This window comes from Leucoraja erinacea, chromosome 32 (genome assembly GCF_028641065.1).
Source record: "Leucoraja erinacea ecotype New England chromosome 32, Leri_hhj_1, whole genome shotgun sequence".
Lineage (NCBI taxonomy): Eukaryota > Metazoa > Chordata > Chondrichthyes > Rajiformes > Rajidae > Leucoraja > Leucoraja erinaceus.
This window is the reverse complement of record NC_073408.1, coordinates 14,677,423-14,701,555: the sequence shown is the minus strand read 5'-3', so window position 1 is coordinate 14,701,555 and position 24,133 is coordinate 14,677,423. Positions and strand designations below refer to the sequence as shown.

Genomic DNA, 24,133 nt, shown 5'->3' with positions numbered 1-24,133 from the left:
GCACATGGAAGCCCAACAGGAGTGAACAAAACCCCACATCCACTCAACTGTCCCATTTGATGCCAACTACCCATCAGTGGTCGAGGATCCTAAATCAGTCACCTTCAGATCCACAAAAGTGGAGTGAGAGCAAGTCTCTACTGTCCAAACAGACTTTTATGTTGAAGAATTTATGCAGATATTAAATTATCTTGGCAGGAATGAAGGGAAGTGAGTCACTGCATGTTGCTTAAGCTGGAGGGAAGTGGAAAAGCATGTCCCACAAGTATCAAGCATTGGGATCACTGCTGTCAACTGCATTGATAATTGGAACTTAAGAACAATTAACACCATACCAATATTTACAGAAGATATTGGAGATTATTGCAAACACTGATGAAGACAACAAAAAAACGGATCCAAAATGGGGAGTTTGAGTAATTAAACAGCAAATGAGCTTTAACATAGATAGTTATTAGATGCTACGCTGGCTGCAGAACAAGAAATATCTGCAACATCTTTGAAAATAATAAACCACTAGTGCAGAATTGCAAAGTAAATGAGTGAAGGAGGCAAACAGCATTGTGCGCAAGTCAAGCATTTATTTCCAGTGGCATAGGCCTTAAAAATATTTAAGTTAAATTATGGAACACAGTTAGCTCAGACATATTGGATTTTCATCTAGTTTAGTTTAGAGATACAGCGCAGAAACAGGCCCTTCAAACCACCGAGTCCGCACCGACTAGCAATTCCTGCACACTAACGCTATCCGACACACTCTGGACAGTTTACAATTTTACCAAGCCAATTAACCCACAAACCTAAACATCTTTGAGGTGTGGGATGACACTGGAGATAGCGGAGAAAACCCACGCAGGACACGCGCAGAACGTACAAATTCTGTACCGGCAGCACCCGTAGTCAGGATCGAACTCGGGTCTCCGACATTGTAAAGCAGCAGCTCGACCCCTGCACCATGATCATAGTCATAAAGGATTCAAGTTATACAGCATGGCAACAGACCCTTCGGCCTATTGTTCTATGCTGTCCATCATGTACCTATGCATACTAAGCTCATTTACCAGCACTTGGCACATGGTCTTCACTGTGTTGGCGATTCAAGTGCTTATCAAGATGCTTCCTAACTGTTGCAAAAGAACGTGCACCATTTACTCAGGCAACATATCTTGAATTTCAGCCTTGTTCTGAGTGAAAATGCTTCACCTTAGATCCCTCTAGTCTTACCCTGGTCTATGCCCTCTACTTTGAGACACCTACTACAATTTTGTATGCCTCTATCAAAGGGCTCTTAAATGGCACTAGCTTATCTGCCTCAACCACTAGTCTGCTCCAAGGAAAATAAACCCAGTTTATTGAGTCCCTCCTCAGCACTGAAGCAATCTAACCCAGGCACCCTCCAGGCAAACCTTCCCCGCGCCCTCTCTCTCAAGCAATTAAATATGGTGAGCAGAACCGTACTTTCTCTGTGCCATTATCAAAACTCTGCAGGTCAAGCAGCATCTGTGGAAAGAGAAGCAGTTAATATATCAGGTTGAAGACCCTTCATCAGAACTGAGAGAGACTTTCTAGACCAACTCGCTGAGCTACTTTTCTTTTTCTCTGAGATCTTGATTCTGCCACCATCTCGGGAATGGAGTGGGTCACCTCATGGTGTGGATAATGCATCTCATTCCAGCATCATCACAATGGCCTTTGAGAACTAATGCTCTTGCAGCACTGCTTTACCCTTTGTATAAAAATGCTAATATTTAACACTGATGTATTTGATTTAAGTTATTTACAAAAGAAAATGTTAATATATGGCACTGCTAGATGTGCCATCTATTTTGGATATAAAGTGGAGGGAACAAGTAGAATGTGTATAGACACATAAAGCTGGCGTAACTCAGCAGGACAGGCAGCATCTCTGGAGAGAAGGAATGGGTGACGTTTCGGGTCGAGACCATTCTTCAGTGTAGAATGTGTAACTGGTCCCTTGGCTCAGTACGTTGGAGAATTCAATGAAAGAAGCATGGACCATTGACAAAGGTTCATGTAATCCCACATAACGCGACTCAGTTCTGACTCCATTCTATTAAAGGACAAAGTGACACGAGAAAAAGCATTAACAGCACACAGAGACCTTACCAGAATGAAAGGATTATAACAACCGGCAAGCATCTAACAGTTGGAGATTTATTTTGTCAATACAGATTTTGAGATGTCCTGCTGTACGTCTTTGATGCTATTGACAAGTTGAACAGGATAAACAAGGAGAGAACATTTCCATGTGGAAAAACCCAAAGCTAAGGGCTATAAATACAAAGGCACAAATAAATCCACGGGGAAATGGGAAGAAATATCATAGATCATAGAATATAGGTGCTGGAGGCCATTCGGACCTTCAGGCCTGCACCAACATTCATTGTGATCATGGCTGCTCATACACAATCAGTAACCCTTGCCTGCCTTCTCCCAATACTGCTTGATTCCACTAGCCCCAAGAGCTCTATCTAACTCTCATTTAAATTCATCCAGTGAATTGGCCTCCACTGCCCTCTGTGGCAGAGAATTCAACAAATTCACAACTCTCTGGGTGAAAACGATTTTTCTCATCTCAGTTTTAAATGGCATCCCCTTTATTCTTAGACTGGGCCCCCTGGTTCTGGATTCCTCCAACATTGGGAACATGTTTCCTGCATCTAGCTTATCCAGTCCTTTTATAATTTGATATGTTTCTATAAGATACCCTCTCATCCTTCTAAATTCCAGTGAATACAAGCCCAGTAGTTCCAATCTTTCCTAATATGACAGTCCCGCCATCCCGGGGATTAACCTCGTGAACCTACGTTGCACTCCCTCAACAGCAAGGATGTCCTTCCTCAAATTGGGAGAGCAAAACTGCACACTATACTCCTGTTGTGGTCTCACCAGAGCTCTGTACAACTTGCATACGTTGTGTTATATCTAACTCAGGAGCACGGTATGAGGTGGTGGGAAATAGCTTAGATTCTTTCAAAAGGTAACTAGCCATGTATGTATGTAAAGGAATGGGGAATTTTGTTAAGTTGAAAAGGAGATAAGTGAGGAGTATGAAGATTGTCAGAGTATAAAAGCTTGAAGTATTTTTATCCCTGATATTCTCTTTAACTCTACAACAAAAACAGACTTGGTTGGTAGTCCCCTTTCTGCGGAGTTTAATGTTATAATAGAGCGATTGTTTCTATTTTCTCTTTCTTTCTTTTCTAGGGTCTATTTTCTCACTTTACTTCCTTCTCTAACTTCTTTTCTAAGGGGCTTTCTTTTCCCAACACTCTTGCACTTCACGACTCTCGCGCACTTTCTTTGCTTTCCTTACTTCTACCTTTTTCTTAAAGCTCAAAAAAAATGAAGCGGTACAAAAAATGTATTAAGATATATGTGTTGTGTAGTATTGTAATTCACCGTACTTCTAATAAAAATAAAATTAAAAAAAATAAAAAAAACTCTACGTAACTGAGCTTACCTCAGCCAGGGGAATACAAACTGTCTCCCTGAACATGTTGCTCAACTTTGATTGAAGTCTAAGAAGAATCAATTGACTGCAGAATAAATATTGGGAAAAGTAAAAGGCACTTGCACAGGTACACTGGCCAAATGTGGGTAAATGGTACCAGCTTAGATGAGGTATCTTGGTTTGCATGTACGAGTTGGGCCAACGGGCCTCTTTCAGTGCTGTATGACTATGAATCTCAGACTGATTTGCATGCAGGCCCTGTCCACTTTCCCATATCGATTCCGAGTGGGCAGCGAGCTGGAGATTATTCAATGATCACGCATTGCGAATTCAAGAGCATGAATCTCGGGAGAGAGGGGAAAGAATTGCCTTAAATTAATAACATCAGAAGGAATATTTACTGAAATAAAATCTGAGCATTCCTCTTGGAATGTGAGTATTTTTCTTGTTTGCGGGATAGCTCTCTGCTTGTGTTTCAGAACTCTCCCCTCACATTAAGTGTTTGTCACTTGTAATAAAAAATGGTTGAACATAGACATAGGAATTGGCCAATTAACCTGCTTTACAATAGCCGATTATCTAAATTAAAAATCCTTTCCAGTTTTCCACCCATATCCCTTCATTGTTCTCAGAAATCCCTCTCACACTATTGGTTGATTATACTTAATGATTTGGCTTCAACCATTTTCAGTGGGAAGAAATTCAACAGATTCAATGCTCTTTGGGAAATTTATCTTCATCTCGTTCTGGAAGGCTTCCCCCTGACCCTTCAGTATTCAGGGCAGATCCATGGTCTATCAGGAATAGCCTTCCTGCACTTCATTTGTCCACACGTTAGAATGATGTAGATTCAATGCAATACACTGTCATTCTTTTAAACCTTAGTGAATCCAGGCCTGGTTGAACCAATCTCTCGTCACTTGTCAATCCTGCTATGCCATGAATTAGTCTTGTGAACAACTTCAAACCAAATATACCTCTCACATATAGATAGACCAGTACTAGGCATGATACTCAAGCTGTATCACCACGGCCCTGTATAATGATGAGACCCATCAATGTCTGCTATTGTTTTGCCTGTCTCTATGTACTTTACAGCATTTTATATATACTTTTAAAATTCAGCTAATTATTTTAACAAAGAAAATCACAAGGGGAAAAATGTTCTTCCACTCGAGCAATTATAACGTATTTATAATTCAATGGTCTAAATGATCCAGTTCAATACTTGCCGCCAGATTTTATGTAATTTGCTTTGGAGAATAGTGCCAATGATTAGAAAATCTCCTGCTGGGTGAAATAGGATTTCCTGATAGAACAGTGAAATCCATTAATGAGAAGCATGCTGAACGTACACTTGATGCTTATTTTTAACCAAAACCACGATCACATTTAAACTACTATAAAAAAATGCAAATGCAATCATATTAGTTACTCAGCTATAGAAAAAAAAGATTAATTATGCTGTTTAGTGGACAGGCAATGTATATTAAAATAAATTAAAGGTAGGTACAAAATATTGGATTAACTCAACAGCACTGGCAGCATCTCTGGAGAGAAGGAATGGGTGACGTTTCGGGTCAAGACCCTTCTTCAGAGTAGTATTGGGGAGATGACTGGAGTGTAAAGAGAGGATCGTGATGAGGGGAATGTCAATTACATGATCATATTGATTGATCGAGGAAATAATTACTGTGGCTGAGCTTCTTCCTGGACGCAATGTGGTATTGTCCATAAATCATCTTAAACACAAGTGATTGGGAGAGGATTGAAGCCATCTGGCTCCATCACATTGAATCTTTTGTGCTTTTTTAGATGAATAAAGTGTGTATATGTGAAAAGATAGATAGATGTCTGAAATTCCCTAATATGCAGGATGTCAGACATTTCAAGTCAGTGTGATTTGGTTTCTATTCTCCATTGACTCAATAAATGTTGCCATCATTAATGTGAACTCATCTGAATTATACTGAGACCAATGGAGGATGTATCCATAATGATGCACATCATAAAGATTGAAAGTCTCAAAGAAGTCAAGATATATTGATACTGAGATACTAAGTTTTCTATTAAGAAGGTTGGATTGCACCGTACAAGACTGAGGGCTTGTGGGTTGGAGAGGGAAAGGGCTCCTCAGTTTAATTTGTGTAAAATAATTAAATCTCTGAGAATGTTTTGAACTTCTTGATTTCAACACGATAACGAGCATTGGATTATCTTTATTGCACAATAGCAGGATTGACCTGCATTTCACTCCCTCGTGCATTGTATGAAAAAAACTGTGAGACACTCAATACTTTTTATGTTACTTCTTTGACATGGGTTTTCTTGAGTTTAAGGTGCTATGCAGAGAATCCATGACAGTTTGGTTAGTGGCTACAATCACACACAAATATATCTCCCCCCAAGATGATGAAAGGCAGGATTGAGTAGAAATTCGGGATAGTAGAGTAAAGATTATTGTGGGGAGGAGATCAGATGTATGACAAGGAGATGTGAATGTGCTGGGATAAAATTGGCATGGAACTAAGGTTTGGTGTGCCGTGGGGCAGTGGAGAAGAAACTGGGGAATGGGCCGATTCGAAGTCAGGCCAAGAGATTGGTGTAGGAAGGAACTGCAGATGCTGGTTTAAACTGAAGATAGATATAAAAAGTTGGAGTAACTCAGTGGGATAGGCAGCATCTCTGGAGGGAAGGAATGGGTGAAGTTTTGGGTCGAGACCCTTCTTCAGCGTATTGGGGAGATGATTGGAGAGTAAAGGGAAGATCATGATGAGGGGACTATCAAGGAAGGCAGCGATGAATTTGGCAGGAGAATAGGAGTGGGTAGCAAAGAAAGTTCTGAGGAGCTACGGAGAACATGGACATGGAGTGGATACCAATCACGGCAATTAGGGATAATTATTCCTGATACGAAGACTAAACAAGAAATTTCCCTGAAGAAAGTCAAAGCATGGTCATAGAATCTTTACTGCTTGGCTCCAAAGCTGCTACAGTGACAGCTCATTTAGTTCATGCAGGAACAGACCTTATCTCTGTTGCAGCTTTCGAGGTCCATTCTGTTTGTACATCATCTATATGTGGTAAAAGAAAAATTGTGCATGAGTCACCATGTGTGGATTGCTGCATGCTGCTTGGTGTGATTACACATCCCCAGAGACCTTTCCGAACATGTATGTCACAGACATGGAGGACAGTACTAAACAGACGTGTTTGTGTTTTGTGATCTGTCTGTGGAGTTTGTATGTTCTCCCTGTGATCTGCATGGGTTTTATCCAGATTCTTCTGTTTCCTCTCACACTACAAACACGTGCCGGTTTGTATGCAAATTGGCTTTGGTAAAACTGTAACATGTCCCTAGTGCGTGTGTGTGTGCGGGTAGGATAGTGTTAGTGTGCGGGGTTCATGAACCTGGTGGGCCAAAGGGCCTGTTTCTACCCTGTATCACTAAACTAAACTAAAGCACCTGATAATGCTTATCAATCCAGTCTAATGAAATTCTGTTACTTGAGGCATTAAAACTTTGCTGCACACTATAAAAATGCCTGACTCTTGTATTTATTTAATGACCAGTAAAATGAATAGATCACCATTGAATTCAGCCACTGGCCTGAAGGTGGCACTGGGTCACCTGTTTATTCCAGGTCACCGCATATTCTATTTATTACAAGTGGGAAATTGTGGGTTAATTTATTTGAGTTAACTTCCCTTGTGTTCTTTTTTGGTTTCAAGTGGGGAAAGTGGGCATTTCCTTCCCCAAATATAAAACTTCCAACTTCTATATTTTAACATTGAACCTTAAATAAAGAATTGGACAACATTCTACTTCCAACACTGGCCCTGCCCACCTTTCCCCCTTCCACACCATTTTAAAATGAGTGGGTCAGATCTGATGTCACATTAAAGCCCAGTCAGGTGAGTTCACGTTAAATAAAATCAGTCTGGTGGAGTGATGTTTGTCCATTATCCTTTTTTTTCAAAAAATGTCTATCGTATTGGGTGCCACTACCACAAGGAACACTTTCACATGACCCCTCCCCAATCCAATAAGTCTAAGGAAGGGTCCTGACCCGAAACATCTCCTATTCATTCCTTCCACAGATAAAGTTAGTTATGCAGCAGGGAAATAGGCCCTTCAGCCCATCTTGCCCAGGATGGTCAAAATGCTCCATCTATTGTCGTCCCACCTTCCTGCATTTGTCCTATATCCCTCTAAATCATTCCTATCCAGATACCCGTCCACATGTCTTTTAAATGTTGTAATGCTACAGAAGGTTGCCTGACCTGCTGAATTACTCGAGCACTTTGTGTTTTGCTCAGGATTCCAGCATCTGCAGTTTCTTGTGTCTCACGTGGCTACTTGTTGTAACGTTGAGTTTGCACTCTGCTTGCAACTTTAATTGGGGGTGGACCACGGAATAAATTATTGTGAATTCTTGATGTTCCAAACCCAAATGGGTGATATAAGGTAACCCAGTTACCAGATTAGTTCAAATGAACCCAAATAACACTGCAGTGGCCAATCCTTAGTTTCCCACAGGCACGTGGCATCTTTTATCTCGGGAAACATGTCACCTATTGGTGTTAATTTGTTTGAGTTTATTTTTGATGGAGTAATCATTCACCTGGGCACAACTAACTAGAGCAATCTTTCATATTGTGACGGAACAGATTCAGATAAATTATGCTCATGTTTGTGCTGCCACAAGTGATCTGTTGAGGTCAGCAGATCATTCTTGTTCAAGTCCAATTACAGTGGTAATGTGATCAGTCATGGCCCAAGCAGAATGGAGCAAACTCAATGACCGTTGCAATGAAGGGCAACTAACTTGGCAACAAAATAAGTACCAGGAAACAAAATGGACACTTTACACTTACTAAATCTCTGTCATTAAACCTAATTAAAATTTCTAGCACAATAAATATATCATTCAGTTATGAATTTTAAGATTGGAAAGAAAGGATAAGCTGGGGTTGTTTTACGTGGAGCCAGGGATATTGAGGGGAGTTTTTTTGGGGAAAAAAACTACTTACCGAATAGTGAAAGGCTTGGACAGAGTGGATATGGTGATGATGTTTCCACTAGTGGGAAAGTCCAGGGCCAGAAGTCATAGCCTCAGAATTAAAAGATGTTCATTTAGGAAGATGAAAATGAATTTCTTTAGTCAGAGGGTGGTGAATCTGTTGAATTATTTGCCGCAGAATGCTGTGGAAGCCAAGTCAATTGATATTTTAAGCCAGAGACAAATTCTTGATTAGTACGTCTGTCAGGGGTTATGGGAAGAAGGCAGGAGAATGGGGTTAGGAGGGAGAGATAGATCAGCCATGATTGAAGAGCAGAGTAGACATGATGGGCCGAATGGCCTAATTCTGCTCCTATTCCTTATAACAATTTTAGCAGCCTTGTGGTTGATAGAATAACATTGTAATTAAATTGCACATTGTGGAACGATGAACTTTTTAATTTATGTTACAAATGTAAAGACATTTGAAACTATAGTCATGGTCACACATAGGTTTTGTAAACTTTATTCAGATGTTCAATACACTGTCCCTGCCCACAAGTCAGAGATGATTTTTGTTCATCTTTGATGGTGTACTTCATTGATATGAACATTGACTGCAACAAACGGTCTCCAATTTCTGCAGCAAACACTGCTACAAATCCATCATGTTTACCTGTAGGAGGTCAATTACTCGTAAGGATCATTAATCCAGAAACAGTTCTTTTGTGCAGAATAACACAGAAAAATCAGTTGACCAAGTTCTTACACTCGGGGGAATGTTTGTTTCACCACACGAATAAGTAATTCCACTCTAACTTTAATTAAATGTTGGGGGTGTTTAATTTAGAATTCCTAGACACAGTTGCAACACTTTCACAGCGAATACAGGTAATTAATGTGTTATGATATTAACTAGCAATTTCCTGTACATGCAAAGTCAGAACTTGCAAGTATTAATTGGAATATGGTGAGAAGACCTGGTTATTTTGCTTCAGTCTTGCAGGATACTAGGTGAATTCAGCCTATGATGAGATTGTGTATTACAAAGCTGCTTTCTTTAAAGCCATACTCAAACCTTCAGTAGAATTTAGGAAGCTCAACATTGTTGACCCCTGCCCACATATGGGATGCTTGCTTTCATAGGTCGGGGCATTGAGTATAAGAGTCAGGAAGTCGTGATGCTGCTTTATAGGACTTAAGTTAGGCCGCATTTGGAGTATTGTCTGCAGTTCCGGTTGCCCCATGACAGGAAGGATGTGGAGGATTTGGAAAGGGTGCAGAGGAGGTTTACCAGAATGATACCTGCATTTGGGAATATTAACCACAGGAACAGGTTGGATTACTTTATCTGGAACGCCGGAGGTTACGGAAAGGCCAGATAGAAGTATATCAAATGATGAGTCCCATAAAGAGGGTAGACAGTCAATGTATTTCTCCCAGAATGGAAAAAAAATCAAATACTAGAGGGCATAGCATTAAGATAAGAGGGACAAAGTATGAAAGTGATATGGAGGTGCTTTACACAGATAGTGGTGAGTGCCTGTAATGTGCTACCAGGGGTGGTGGTTGAAGCAAATAGGTTAGTGGCATTTAAGAAGCATTCGGATCGGCACATGGATATGCAGGGAATGGAGGAATATGGGTTATGTGCAGGTAAATCAGTGTTAGTCTTAATGTGTTTGGCACAGGCATTGTGGATTGAAGGCCCTGTTCGCGAGCTGTACGGTTCTATGTTCAATGAAAATTGACCAGTCAAATATTCAACAGAAAGGGCCTGCTTCATTTGTGGAACATATTTAAATATGGCAAGAATGTGAGCACTGCCTTATGAATGTTAGATAGAATTAATGAAATGAGTTGCAACAAAGGAATCGCACAGTAACCTTCTGCTGCAGATGGTTTATATTGAAATGCCAAATGCAGAATTTGTTGCCTCTGTCAGAGTGTAGTTCCATATTCCAACCAGCGCACAATGAATAGGATGACTATAATCTCCCATTCTTTTCACAGATCACTGCTTGAGACAACACTAGTTATTAAATCTTTCTGCAAGGCAGACTGTGATTTATTGTGATTGTAAAATGGTATATTTTGCTTATGGACATATTGTTTGGCTTCAATGCTTTTATCTGTTCTACTCATAAAATCCTGGCATATATGGTCAATAAATGTATAGTAAACGGCACATATCAGAATAACAATCAAAAGTCTAGTGGAAGCCTCATTTTTTGGACACAGCAGACTATAGAATAATAGTGTTTCTATGCCTCGGTTCAATCGTTACCTATCTGAGTTGCTTAAGTGGAGCGTATGCTTATTACAGTACACGTCTGTGCCAATTGTGCAAAATCAGCAATTGATACTCTGATGATGATCATTCAATGTCCACCTAATGCAAACCATTCTTCTTAAAAGGCGACTGTTGAGAATTTTACGTGTAGGAAGAAACTGCAGATACTGGTTTAAAACGAAGATTGACTCAAAAAGCTGGAGTAAAGGGCCTGTCCCACGGCTATTTTTCCGGCGACTGCCGGCATCATTGACTGACGTATCATATAATCGAAAAATACGCGGCGTGACAATGTATGACGTGGCGGTGACGCGGCATGATGACATATGACGCGGTGGTGATGCAGCCTGATGACGTATGACACTGCGGTGTTTTTTCAAGTGTCGCAACCACTTTTTGTCGCCACTGGATTTTGAAATGTTCAAAATCATTTGCCGACACTGATATGACTCCGGCAAAATAGCCAAGTGGGACCGGCCCTTTACTCGGCGGGACAGACAGCATTTCTGGAAAGAAGGAAAGGGTGACGTTTCGGATGCAAGCCATTGCAACATCACCCATTCCTTCTCTCCAGAGATGCTGCCTGTCCCGCTGAGTTACTCCAGCTTCTTGTGGCTATCTTTTGTTGAGAGTTTTCAGTGTTAGATCAACACAGTCCAAAAACTCTCATCGAAACCTACGTTAGTTGTTAAACATAGAAACATCGAAAATAGGTGCAGGAGGAGGCCAGCACCGCCATTCATTGTGATCATGGCTGATCGTCCCCAATCAATAACCCCATATCCCTTGATTCCACTAGCCCCTAGAGCTCTGTCTAACTCTCTCTTAAATCTATCCAGTGATTTGGCCTCCACTGCCATCTGTGGCAGGGAATTCCACAAATTCACAACTCTCTGGGTGAAAACGTTTTTTCTCACCTCAGTCTTAAATGGCCACCCCTTTATTCTAAGACTGTGACCCCTGGTTCTGGACTCGCCCAACATTGGGAACATTTTTCTTGCATCTAGCTTGTCCAGTCCTTTTATAATTTTATATGTTTTTTATAAGATCCCCCTCATCCTTCTAAACTCCAGTGACTACAAGCCTAAACTCGTATAATTGTGGATCGAATGAGATTAAACTAAAATCTTCCGCAATCCTGTTACGGAAGTATTGCCTTTAATGCAGAGTTCTCGTTTTTTAATTTTTCGTCAAACATAAAACCAACTTTCTGCTTCTTCACAGTTTTGATTTCCAAATCAAGAGAAGGGTTGCTCTGATTTCTGCCTCGAAGCAGCCAGGCACCTCTTTTCCCACTGTGAGGTGCAAATGACTGGCAGCTTTTATTTCTTGTTTCAGGCCTTTGTATGAAGGTTATAGGCTCGCTGATGCTATCTGCCACTTTGCCTCATGAAATATTTAACCCGAGGTCTGCATGTTGGAGCAGATAGGTTGCAGTTTGTTTTATTCATGGTGAGAGGCTCATGGAAGATGGCTTGCAATCTCGGCTCGCAAGAGGCTGACTCCATTACCTGCTTCCTTTAGATAACCAGTGTTAATTCCACCTTATCTGCAATGGGCTGTTTTTTAAAAAAAACTAGCTTCTGTCAAAGATGGTCATGAGTTGAAAGCAATAATGGTATCAGCTCAACAATTTTCCATCTTCAAACTAACATTCAGAATTTTCAGGGATTTAACTACGTTGTATCAAATGTCATTATTGAGAGTGTCACAGAGTCATGCAGCATGGAGGCAGGCCCTTCAGCCCAACTTCCCATGCTGACCAAGATGCTCCATCAGTACCAGTCCCACCTGCCCACATTTTGGCCCAAATCCCTCTAAACCTTTCCTATCCATGTACCTGCCTTTTAAATGTTGTTCGAGTACCTGCCTCCACCACCTCCTCAGGCACCTCGTTTCATTCGACTACCACCTTCTACATGAAAAATTTGCCGCTCATGTTCCTATTAAATCCATCCCCTCTCACCTTAAATCTACGTCCTCTGGTTCTCTAGTTACTCTACTCTGAGTGAAAGACTGTGCATCTACCATATCCATTCCCCTCATGATCTTATACACCTCTGTAAGATCACCCTTCGTCCTCCAGTACCCTAAAGAAAAATACACAGATAACCACATTGCAATTATTTAGCTGAATTTCAAGTTTGCTTCTTTATCCACTAAACCTGCCTCACCTGTAAGTATTTATATCACAATTCGCTTTATTTCGGTTTGTATTTTTCATTCTTTATTTCAATTTCCGTATTTTATTTGGATCTAATACACCAGTTTCCAGATGCCCCACATGCCCCGTTGATCTCCCTGTGCTGTTATCCGTTCCCTTGTCTGCACAGTTCAGTCATGTATGGCCCTCGTGCCAGCAAGTTTCAGACGGACTGAAAGGAATTTTTCACCAGGGATGCTCGTCCAGTTGAAATTTATATACAACATGGTTTTGGAGGTGGAGGTTGAAGGTTGCAGGAAAAATGTTCCTGATGTTGGGGATGTCCAGAACCAGGGGTATAAGAATAAAGCATTTACGACTGAGATGAGGAAAAACCTTTTCACCCAAAGAGTTGTGAATCAGTGGAATTCTCTGCCACAGAACACAGTGGAGGCCAATTCACTTTTCAAAAGAGAGTTAGATTTAGCTCTTAGGGCTAACGGAATCAAGGGATATGGGGAAAAAGCGGGAACGGGTACTGATTTTGGATGATCAGCCATGATCATATTGAATGATGGTGCTGGCTCAAAGGGCCGAATGGCCTATTCCTACACCTATTTTCTATGTTTGTATGTTATCTCTACCCAATAATTGGGACATGCTCCATTGCAGCAAATGTTGTGTTTTATATAATTGTTCTCTTTGCTTTTCATCGTCATTGTGACATATTTTAAAGTTAAAGTGTGATGAGTTGATGAATGGCAAAGGGTCTGTTCAATTCAGCTGGAAGTCTGACATCGAAGAAGAAGTCAAACTATCTGAAGAAATTCTATAGGTTGGAGCCTCTAGGCATGTTTAGACATCTTGCATTTCCCTGCTCATAATTTTTTTTTTAAATAATATTTTTGCAATAATATTGAATTGAATACATTTTATTAGCCAAAGATATATACATACATACAAGGAATTTGCCTTGGTGCTTTGTTCGCAAGGTACAACACGATGTTTTGTTTTTTGTACTTGTACATCCAAATCCAGCGCCAGTCCCTTGACACAGTCAGTCAGGAGCTGCAGCTGAACATGGATGCTTTCGTGATCACAGTCATGTGTTAAAAATTGACTAGAATATTTATTATCTACATTGATGTGCAATAACATTGCAACAATATGTGAATCAGAGTTAACATAGAAACATGGAAAATAGGTGTAAGAGTAGACCATTCTGCCCTTCGAGCCAGCACCGCCATTCAATATAATCATGGCTGACCATCCAAAATCAGTACCCGGTTCCCGCTTTTTCCCCATATTTCTTGATTCCGTTAGCCCTAAGAGCTAAATCTAACTCTCTCTTGAAAACACCCAAGTGAATTGGCCTCCACTGCCTTCTGTGGCAGAGAATTCCACAGATTCGCAACGCTCTGGGTTAAAAGGTTTTTCCTCATCTCACTCCTAAATGGCCTACCCTTTATTCTTAAACTGTGACGCCTGGTTCTGGACTCCCCCAACATCGGGGACATTTTTCCTGCATCTAGCCTGTCCAATCCCTTAAGAATTGTACATGTTTCTATAAGATTCCGCTCTCATCCTTCTGAATCCAATGAATATTAGCTGTCGATCCATTCTTTGGTTAGCAAGGTAATTAACAAGTACATCATTGCCTATCTTGAAATTATTTGGGATTGGCTGAAGATTTCATTTCACTGGAGATTGGAGGGAAGCTGCAGTGTAGTCAGACTTAATTGAACAAGCAGAGCCTTATTTCCAGCAGACTTGAGTCTGTCTTTCCTGTCCTGAGATTATTTTATTCCACTGGGCAGACACTTAAGATCGTGTGCTTGTCAATGTATAAAACATACATGTCAATTTCTGTCATTGGTGGAGACTTAATTGCACCTAAAAATGACAAGTTAATATCATTGTTCATTTTAGTCATCCTTTCACAAGTTTGCTTTGTAAAAACCCCAAAGAGGTGAAGTCCCAATTTTATAACACCCATGGGCTAAGCTTAATGAAAACTGAAGAAAGTGCTTAGCTATTTGAGTGAGCAGTGAAGCAAGTTATTGTGTTATTGTGAGTTGCCAGTGGCCCATTCTCTCATCCTTGCTACGTCAGCATCAAGCAATCATATTTCTTCCGCCTTTCACTGAAAATGCTGCACAGAAGCACTCCTTTGAATATATAGAGAAGGCTGCAGCGTCCTTCCAGAATCAAATTCTGATTAGTTCATTGTCATACAGTATATGCCAGGATACAGTGAAATTCCTTGTTTGCATGAAGCTCAGAGTATACCATATAGCTTATAATAAAGTATAATATTGTAATATGTACAATATATATATATATATATGTATATGTACACATATATATTACACTATATTACCAGGTATATTGTATATATAAAACAGTCTGACGAAGGGTCCCGACCTGAAATGTTACCCACCCTTTTTCTCCAGAGACGCTGCCTGACCTGCTGAGTTACTCCAGCACTTTGTGTCTACCTTCGGTATAAACTAGCTTCTGCTGTTCCTTTCCACACATACCTGGTAATGATGGATACAATAGTAAATAGGTGTCAAATGCAAAATGTTGTAAAGCATGTATGCAACCCGAAGTAGCGCAAAAACAATGTCTAAAGTGTAACAGCAAAATGCTCTTGTTTTTTGAGTTAATATGAGTAGGCCTTCTGGCCATTGGAGTCTGCTCCACCATTCAGCCAGAGGCCGATCTTCTAGTTTTAGTTACAGAGATACAGCATGGAAACAGGCCCTTCGGCTGAGCAATGATCACCTGTACTAGTTTTATATTATCCCAATTTTGCATCATATATACTAGGGGCAATTTAACAAATTAACCTACAAACCTGCACGTGTTTGGGATGTGGGAGTACAATGGAGCATCCAGAGTAAACGCACATGGTTATGGAAAATGTGCAATCTCCATATACACAGCACCCCACCTCATATCAAACTCAGGTCTCCAGCATTATAAGGCAACAACTCTACTGCTGAGCTATTGTGCTGCTCTTGATCAATATCTACTACTTTAGCTCTTTTCCTGGAATGCCCGATAATCCCATCAATGCAATCCAGGGGAAGTTCAGATTGTGTTCCAATGTGGTCTTAGTGTTCGCTTTCGATGGAATTTACAATCAATACAATTGCCACAGGGTTTTGGTCTCGATTCTAACTGTTGTGTCCTACTTGATATTTATTCTTCACTCAAGTTATAAAACAACAAAAGTGAAATACTGTAATTCTGTTATTAAAAACAAAGTGTAAATGCTCAGCAAATACAGTAATTCCTCATTTTTATGGACCCTGATTTTTAACTGATTTTGGTTATAGCGGACGCACCTACCGATCTTCACGGCCAGGTCGGGTTGCCGACACCACCCCTAGTCCATAGCTTTCTCAGCCCCCTCCAGGCCTGCTGCCACTGCCACCACCACTGGCCCTCACTAACTCCCCAACCTCTCTGTCCTGGGCCTCCTCCATTGCCAGAGTGAGCCCACATGCAAACTGATGGAAAAGTACCTCATGTTCTGCTTGGGTAGCTTACAATCCAATGGTATGAACATTGAATTCTTCAATTTTAGATAAACACCCCTGCCCCCCTTCACTTCTTCTCCCATCCCCTTTTCTTTTCAACCCCCCCCCCCCCCCCCATCCTCCTCCTGTGCACAATGTGAACTGTTTTCCCCCTCCCCCTGCCCTTCACCCTCCACTTGTATTCCTTCCTCTAGCTTCACAATTCACAACTCTTCAATCCTCTGTCTCACACCTCCTGGCTTTTTGTCTTTGGCGTCTGTTCAACCATTGGCCTGTCAAAACCCCCTCCATCCGTATCTACCTATGAGATACCAGGCTTTTTCCTGTCTCTTCTCTCTTCCAGCTTTCTTCCCCCTGTCCCCCCCACTCCTCCCCACCATATTCACCCAACACGTAACGTCATCTATCCATATTCTCCAGAAATGCTGTCTGACCCACTGAGTTACTCCAGCAGTGGGTTTTTATTTTCCTCCCTATCAATAATCCAGCCCTTCAGTTCAGTTACTTAACTACTGTGCGTCACTTATATGGCAAAACTTTGTTGGCCCTCCAGCATTTTCGTGTTACTTCTAGGCTCATTGACAAGGACTAAATACAGGAGATCTCTGTTTCAGCATCAGACAGCTTCAAATTTGTCAAACTGATTACTGAGGGAGTTGACAGCTTATTAGCTGTACAAATGTTTGTTTGACACTGTGGTTAGATATGCAAACAATTTAAATAGAAAAGTCTTACGAATAATTCCAAAATGTAGCTGATAAGTATTTAGTCAGCTCTGTCTAACCATATCATAGCTGTAAGAGATTGAAGAGCATTTAAAAAGATGTTGACTTGAATGGAGAATAAAGAATAGATTCCTTTTCATATCTCCCTTCGTTCTTTTCTTTCAGCCCGGGGTTTTGCCAGTGATGATGAATATTTGGAAATCACAGGAATTGTCAAGGAAGATGCTGGTGAATATGAATGCAGTGCCTATAACGACGTGTCATCTGCTGACATGCGGAAAGTACAAGTAACAGTAAACTGTAAGTGATTGCCACAGCTTTTTATCTTTCTGTGAGTTTTTGTCTTGTTCAAGGTAACAACAATGTCATTGCTGAGAATTACATGCTGCACAACCAGTGTCCACTAGAAGAGAACTGCCTCTGCATGTAAAATGCATCTTCTTCGATCTACCTTAGCATCAGCCTTACAGTAGAGAGGTTCTTGACCAGACTGATCTGTTGGGAGAGTTTCTCCTCTCTACACTCCTAACCTGTTCACGTTGCTGAATCTGATGAACGTTCTGTGACTGCACTCTTAGAGCTCTGGAACCGAAGCAGAATAACTCCAGAGAACTTTGTCCCCATCCAAATTTTAGTTGGTTTAACTTAAAGATACAGCATGGAAACAGGCCCTTCGGCCCTCATGCCAGCCAGCGATCACCCATACATTAGTGCTATCCTACGCACTGGGGACAATTTACAGAAGCCAATTAACCTACAAACCTGCATTCTTTGGAATGGGGAGGAAACCTGAGCACCCGGAGAAAACCCACACGGTCACAGAGAGAATGTACAAACTCTGAACAGACAGCGCCCATAGTCAGGATCGAACCCAGGTTTCTGGCGCTGTATGGTAGCATAGAGCAGAGAGTTGTCACACAGAAAGTTGTGAGTCTGTGGAATTCTCTGCCTCAGAGGGCGGTGGATGTCAGTTCTCTGGATACTTTCAAGAGAGAGCTTGATAGGGCTCTTAAAGATAGCGGAATCAAGGGATATGGGGAGAAGGCAGGAACTGGGTACTGATTGTGGATGTTCAAGAAGGAACTGCAGATGCTGGAGGATCGAAGGTACACAAAAATGCTGGAGAAACTCAGCGGGTGCAGCAGCATCTATGGAGCGAAGGAAATAGGTGACGTTTCGGGCTGAAACCCGAAGAAGGGTCTGAAGAAGGGTTTCGGCCCAAAACATCACCTATTTTTTTCGCTCTATAGATGCTGCTGCACCCGCTGAGTTTCTCCAGCATTTTTGTGTACCTACTGATTGTAGATGATCAGCCATGATCACATTGAATAGCGGTGCTGGCTGGAAGGGCTGAATGGCCTACTCCTGCACCTATTGTCTATTGTCAAATCTACCACTGCACCACTGAGCCACCCCAATGGCAATAAATAAGCTGTGTTCTTGTGCAGTACTTTTAGACTGTGTAAGGTATTGTCTTGCAGGTTGCTAAAATGTGGAGAAAGGAACTTTTCAGTTGCTCATGTCGAACTTGCAATCCAGATTGTAAAAGATGTTGTTGAAATCCACTCACATCTTGCAGTAAAACTGATCATATGTTTTTGTGACTTTAATATGCAAATTGAAATGAATAGCTCATCTCCATGTGGCATCCAGACCAAACATTTGCACAGACCTAAAAATATATTTGTCTCGTTGGCATATTCTTCATGTTTGCTGATTTTCACTAATTTTTGCTGAGACTATAAACCAAATTGGTAATTAACATAATGATTTTAATCAGTGACACCTGGTATGAGGCAGTTTTTGCATTTGTGTGAATTATGAATTTTAATCTGACAGACAGTTGAAACAATGTGTGTGTTTTACATTGTACACAGGATTTTTTTCTTGTATTGAATGGTATGATTTCTAGCTATTGATCTGAATGGCTGTCATTGGCCCTAAGTTCAATAAGCAAGTCCTGAGAGGGTATTACTGCCGTTTACATCTGCTGTATAAGTTTTAATCAAAAATCCAGATTTTTTGAGAAATCTTCTGACATGTCGAGATGTAGCCAGAGTTGGGGAATTAAGAACCAGAAGTGAGGGGGGAAAGATTTAATGGGAATCTGAGGGGTAACTTTTTTACACAAAGGGTGGTGGGTATATGGAATAAGCTGCCAGAAGGAGTAGTTGGGGCAGGTGCTATCATGCGTGGGAAGGAACTGCAGATGCTGGTTTAAACCAAAGATAGGCACACAAAGCTGGAGTAACTCAGCGAGATAGGCAGCATCTCTGAAGAGAAGGAATGGGTGACATTTCGGGTCGAGACCCTTCTTCAGACTATCATAATGTTTAAGAAACATTTAGACTGGTAGAGGAATAGGGTAGGTTTAGAGGAATATGGGCCAAAAGCAGGCCGGTGGGGCTAGTGTAGATGGAGCATGTTGGTCAGTGTGGGCAAGTTGGGCCGTGGGACCTGTTTGCACACTGTATGATTCATTCTCAAGGTTGCTTTTGAAAGAAGGTTAAAGGCCTGATTTGGCTTTATCTGACATCAGGGTAAAACACAGATGGAGCTACCTTCCTGCCAATTGCGACTAGTATCACATTGCTTTAATTTTCTGCCCTGTAGTTAATGATTTGTGTTTTTAAGTACAGTGGACATCTCCTAACCCTGTGGTCAACCTTCAAACTGTGACTCTCACTCGCCAAAAGATCAACATCTCCCAGTCTATCTTCTCTTTATATGTGCATTTACTCTGGGTGGAATAACAGGGTAGTTATTAAGATATTAATCCATCTCTCTGCGGCTCCTGTGCTAATGATCAGTGATTCATTCATGATAAATATGCCATAAAAAAACTTTTCACAGTATCCTTTACTTTGCACTTTCTCAGCATTATTTCCCTTATTCATCCAGAATTACTAGGCATTCCGAAGATCGACTTCACTTTGTGACTTTATTAATTTCTGTATTCAAATCTGCAGTGGCAATCAGTGTTATCTGAGAATAATCAATGGCTATTAGTAATTCTGTCAACTGAGAGGTTTATAGAGTCATGGTGGGGTGATACAGTGTGGAAACGGGCCCTTCAGCCCAACTCGCCCACATCAGCCACCAATCTATAGGGAGTTCCAGTGGTTGCTCCCAAGTGAGTCCATGCAAATTAATGCTGAGACCTTTGTTCATGGATATACTGTTTGAAGGCCATAGGGTTAGCTGAGCAAAAATGATAGGACAGATTTCTGCAATTATTCAATCAAGACTTCCATGTAATGCAAAATTCATATCATCTGGCATGCTCAGGACATGAACTGGCTTAGATTTTCCAGACTATTTGATGTTATTTTTACTTAGACCCCACCAATTTTATAACCAAATGTTTAGATATCACACAATTTTGAAATCAATTTTCCAGTGAGCGAGCTACTTTGAAGGAGAGCACAGGAATTAGGAATTGAATGGAACAATTAAATGCCACATAAGCATCTGTGAGGAAAGCTTTTAGTGAGTGCTCTTTACACTTTCTCATGCCAGTAGATGTGAATTATTTACTGTGAGGTTGTTTAAAATCGTTCCCAGTGTGCAATACAACCAGAGGGACTTCCTACCAAAATGAATGAATGCAGAACTCTCTACACCGAGCTGATTAATTTTGGAAACTGGTCACATGGGCAGAGCAGTAGAAGCTGATGCAGGAGTCGGTGTCCATGTGGCAGCTGACACATATTCACGTCTGATTGTACTCCCACCCAACTCCAGCAGTCTGGACATAGGTCATGCTTGTTTATCAGATGTACACAGGACACCAGACAAAGGCATTTCCATGGCATTGTTGACAATATCTTATAACTGAAAAAAAAGACACAAAGTGCTGGAGTAACACAGCAGATGACGCAGCATCTCTGATGAGCATGAATATTCGGGTCGGGACCCTTCTTCAGACTGACCCATCCAATGACTTGATCTAACCTGAAAAAATGCTTATGCACGTTCCCCAGAGACGCTGCCTGACCCGTTGAGTTACTCCAGCACTTTGTGTCTTTTTTGGTAAACCAGCATCTGCAGTCCTCTGTGTCTGGTCTACATCTTATAACTGAAGCCTCTTGACCTCATCAGATGACTGCCTGGTTGGTATTTACACTTCCAACCTGTTCAATTCTTATCGAGCTTGAAAAAACCTGGAAGATTATCTCCACAGGCCTACTTGGAAAATTCTATTTTTTATCATAAAACTCTGCACTAGAAATTAGTTCAACAATGCAGAATTAGCTTTTTTTCATTCAATTTGGTCTAACAATGCCAGAAGTAATTGTCATCGTGCACATGCAGATGATGGACCAATATGTTCATGGGACGTGCTAGTCAGTAATGTAATGATGGTATCCTGATACAACACAATAAATGTTAAAGTTAATCTGACTGGATGTGCATGTGAGGTTACTATTACCAAATTCATTCAAGTTGCCCTTTAAAGAAACTGAACGTAGACGCATCTTGTCAGATTTACTTTAATGCGTGAAAAGCACTGATTTTGCTGAATATTAATTAAAAAATGTAAAAATCAGCACTAAACTGAACTCAAAATACCTGACAATTCAAGTAATAACATTTCAAGTAATAACATTTCAGAATACCAAAATAGCAATTATTGTTACTGTTTTGTTTTGCCTAATTTATCAAGAAGGCATTACTTTGTCATTTTATTTGATTGCATTGACCAGAGTTCTAGGAGCTGCACTTTGGAAAATATTGAAGACAGATTCTCACTGATATTTTGTAAGGTTTCTTTCATCTTCACAGCAATATAATGAAGAGGCTGACACCACAGATATTGAAATTTTTTGTATTAAGATTTCCTCACAAAACAAATCCCACCATAATTTTTTGGTGACATAACTGGTGCAAACTATGAGCCGGATAATTATTTCTTCGCCGTGTCGGGCCGGCATGGTGGCGCAGCGGTAGAGTTACTGTCTGACAGTGCTTACAGCGCTATGGATGCTTGCCTGTACGGAGGTTATTCGTTCTCCCCGTGACCTGCGTGGTTTTCTCTGAGTGCTCCGGTTTCCTCCCACACTCCAAAGACGTACAGGTTTGTTAGTTAATTGGCTTGGTATAAATGTATAAAATGTCCCTAACGTAGGATAGTGTTAATGTGTGGGGATTGCTGGTCAGTGCGGGCTTGGTCGGGCCGAAGGGTCTGTTTCTGCACTGTATCTCTAAACTAAACTAAATATCACTCACCCGATCGATTGTTTAAACCAATGAATCCTTAAAATGGGTATGTGTCAAATATTAATTTTGTAGAATAGCCACACTGATATTAAATTCTCAGCACCTTTGCACATCACGTACTGTTTCATTCCATTGATTAAACATCTCCCTGGCACTGAATGACCGAACTAATTAGTTTCCATCCTGCATCAGATCTAATATTGTTCTTTTCCCTCCCTGTGTTCTATTGTGGAATACTTCACAGTCGCATTTACTGTAATTATTTTGCCGTTTGACTCTTCTTTTGAAGTGTTCAATCCACCCATAAAGCTCAGAATTACTAACCAAGCTTTATAAAGAACACAAAAGCCATTATTTACTGCAAAATAATCGGCAGCAGGTCCAATTGAACCATCCAATGAAATGTTCAGCTTTGATCTTGACCATTCATCCACTGTACGTTTATTCTTAATATGGATCTATGAGGTTATTAACTTCCTGCTGTCTTTCCCAATTGTATCCTGCATTGGGTCACAATTTTACTGGGGACATTATTTTCATTATTTAATATTCTAGCTGGTTGCAATGGATTAATAATTATTAAGGGAATCAATGAATATATTGTTAGTGCTGCTGTGGTTTAAAAAAAATGAGTAATGACCTTATTGACTGGCAGAGGAGGCATGGGGTCCACAGTAGCCTGCTCCTGCTTTATTTCTTTTGTTGTTCTTGTAATTGAAGATAGCTGCAGTCGCGACTGTTGTGCAAAATGGGATCATAAGAGTTGATTTACCAGATAAATATCCTGGAGATCTGGACCTCTGATCAAGAGAAGTCCATCTTCAGCTTGGGGGGAATTTAAACTCACTTAAATAACACAATATTATCCACAATTGTGACTGCTGAAGAGCAGGTTTGTTGTAAAAAAAAAAAATACCTGGTTCACTCACATCTTCAGGAAATAAAATCTGCTTTCTTATCTGATCTGTGTCTGAACCTAAACCTTTCAGCCCTCTGTAATGGCTTCACAATCTCACCATCACATCAATCAACCCCTTCAAATTGCAATAAGAATAAAGCTGGTCAGACCACCCAGACTTGGCCTGAGATTCAGATGAAACAACTTACGCCTGCCAAACGTAAGAATTCTTTGTAAGGATACTGGAGACTGAGGCTCACACTGAGAGATCAGCTGCATAGTTCACCCATGCCGCAGCCTGATGTATCTGTCTTGCAGAATCATATCTTAATGACATTTTGAAGACTTCATCATGATCTCCAGACCTATCCTGTCCTTTCATGAGCGCACATCCACCAGAGGCAGTGATGTGGTACCATACACTTGGAAAGGTGCAGCCCTGGCAGTCAGCAATATTGACCTATTATCTCATGAAGACTCATGGCTTCAGTTCAAACATGAACAGGGGTCACCTCCTTCAGGTTAATATCCACACTCCACCCTCAGCATCAGTAAAACCAAGGAACTGATTGTTGACTTTACAAATGGATGGCCAAGGATCCGCAAACTTGGCTTCATCGATGGTGGAGAGAATAAACAATTTCAAGTTCATGGGCACGTATATCCCTGAAAATCTGTCCTGGACCTTGCACATTGATGCACCCATAATGAAAGCTCATCAACACCCGACTTCCTTAGAAGACTGAGGATATTCGGTATGTCGACAAACATTCTTTTGTATTGCTGCAGATGTTGGTTTGTTGCATCATGGCCTTGTTTGGTAACTCG

General features: G+C 40.8%; 1 protein-coding gene across 6 annotated transcripts in view; it reads left to right on the top strand.

The window, feature by feature from the left end:
* Positions 1-24,133, top strand: part of opcml (opioid binding protein/cell adhesion molecule-like) — a 798,950-nt gene that overhangs the window by 715,498 nt on the left and 59,319 nt on the right. For all 6 annotated transcript variants that reach the window (XM_055660813.1, XM_055660812.1, XM_055660807.1 and 3 more), the window contains one exon: positions 17,353-17,487. In XM_055660813.1, coding sequence (XP_055516788.1) covers positions 17,353-17,487 — 135 coding nt within the window. The remainder of the gene's footprint in view (positions 1-17,352; positions 17,488-24,133) is intronic.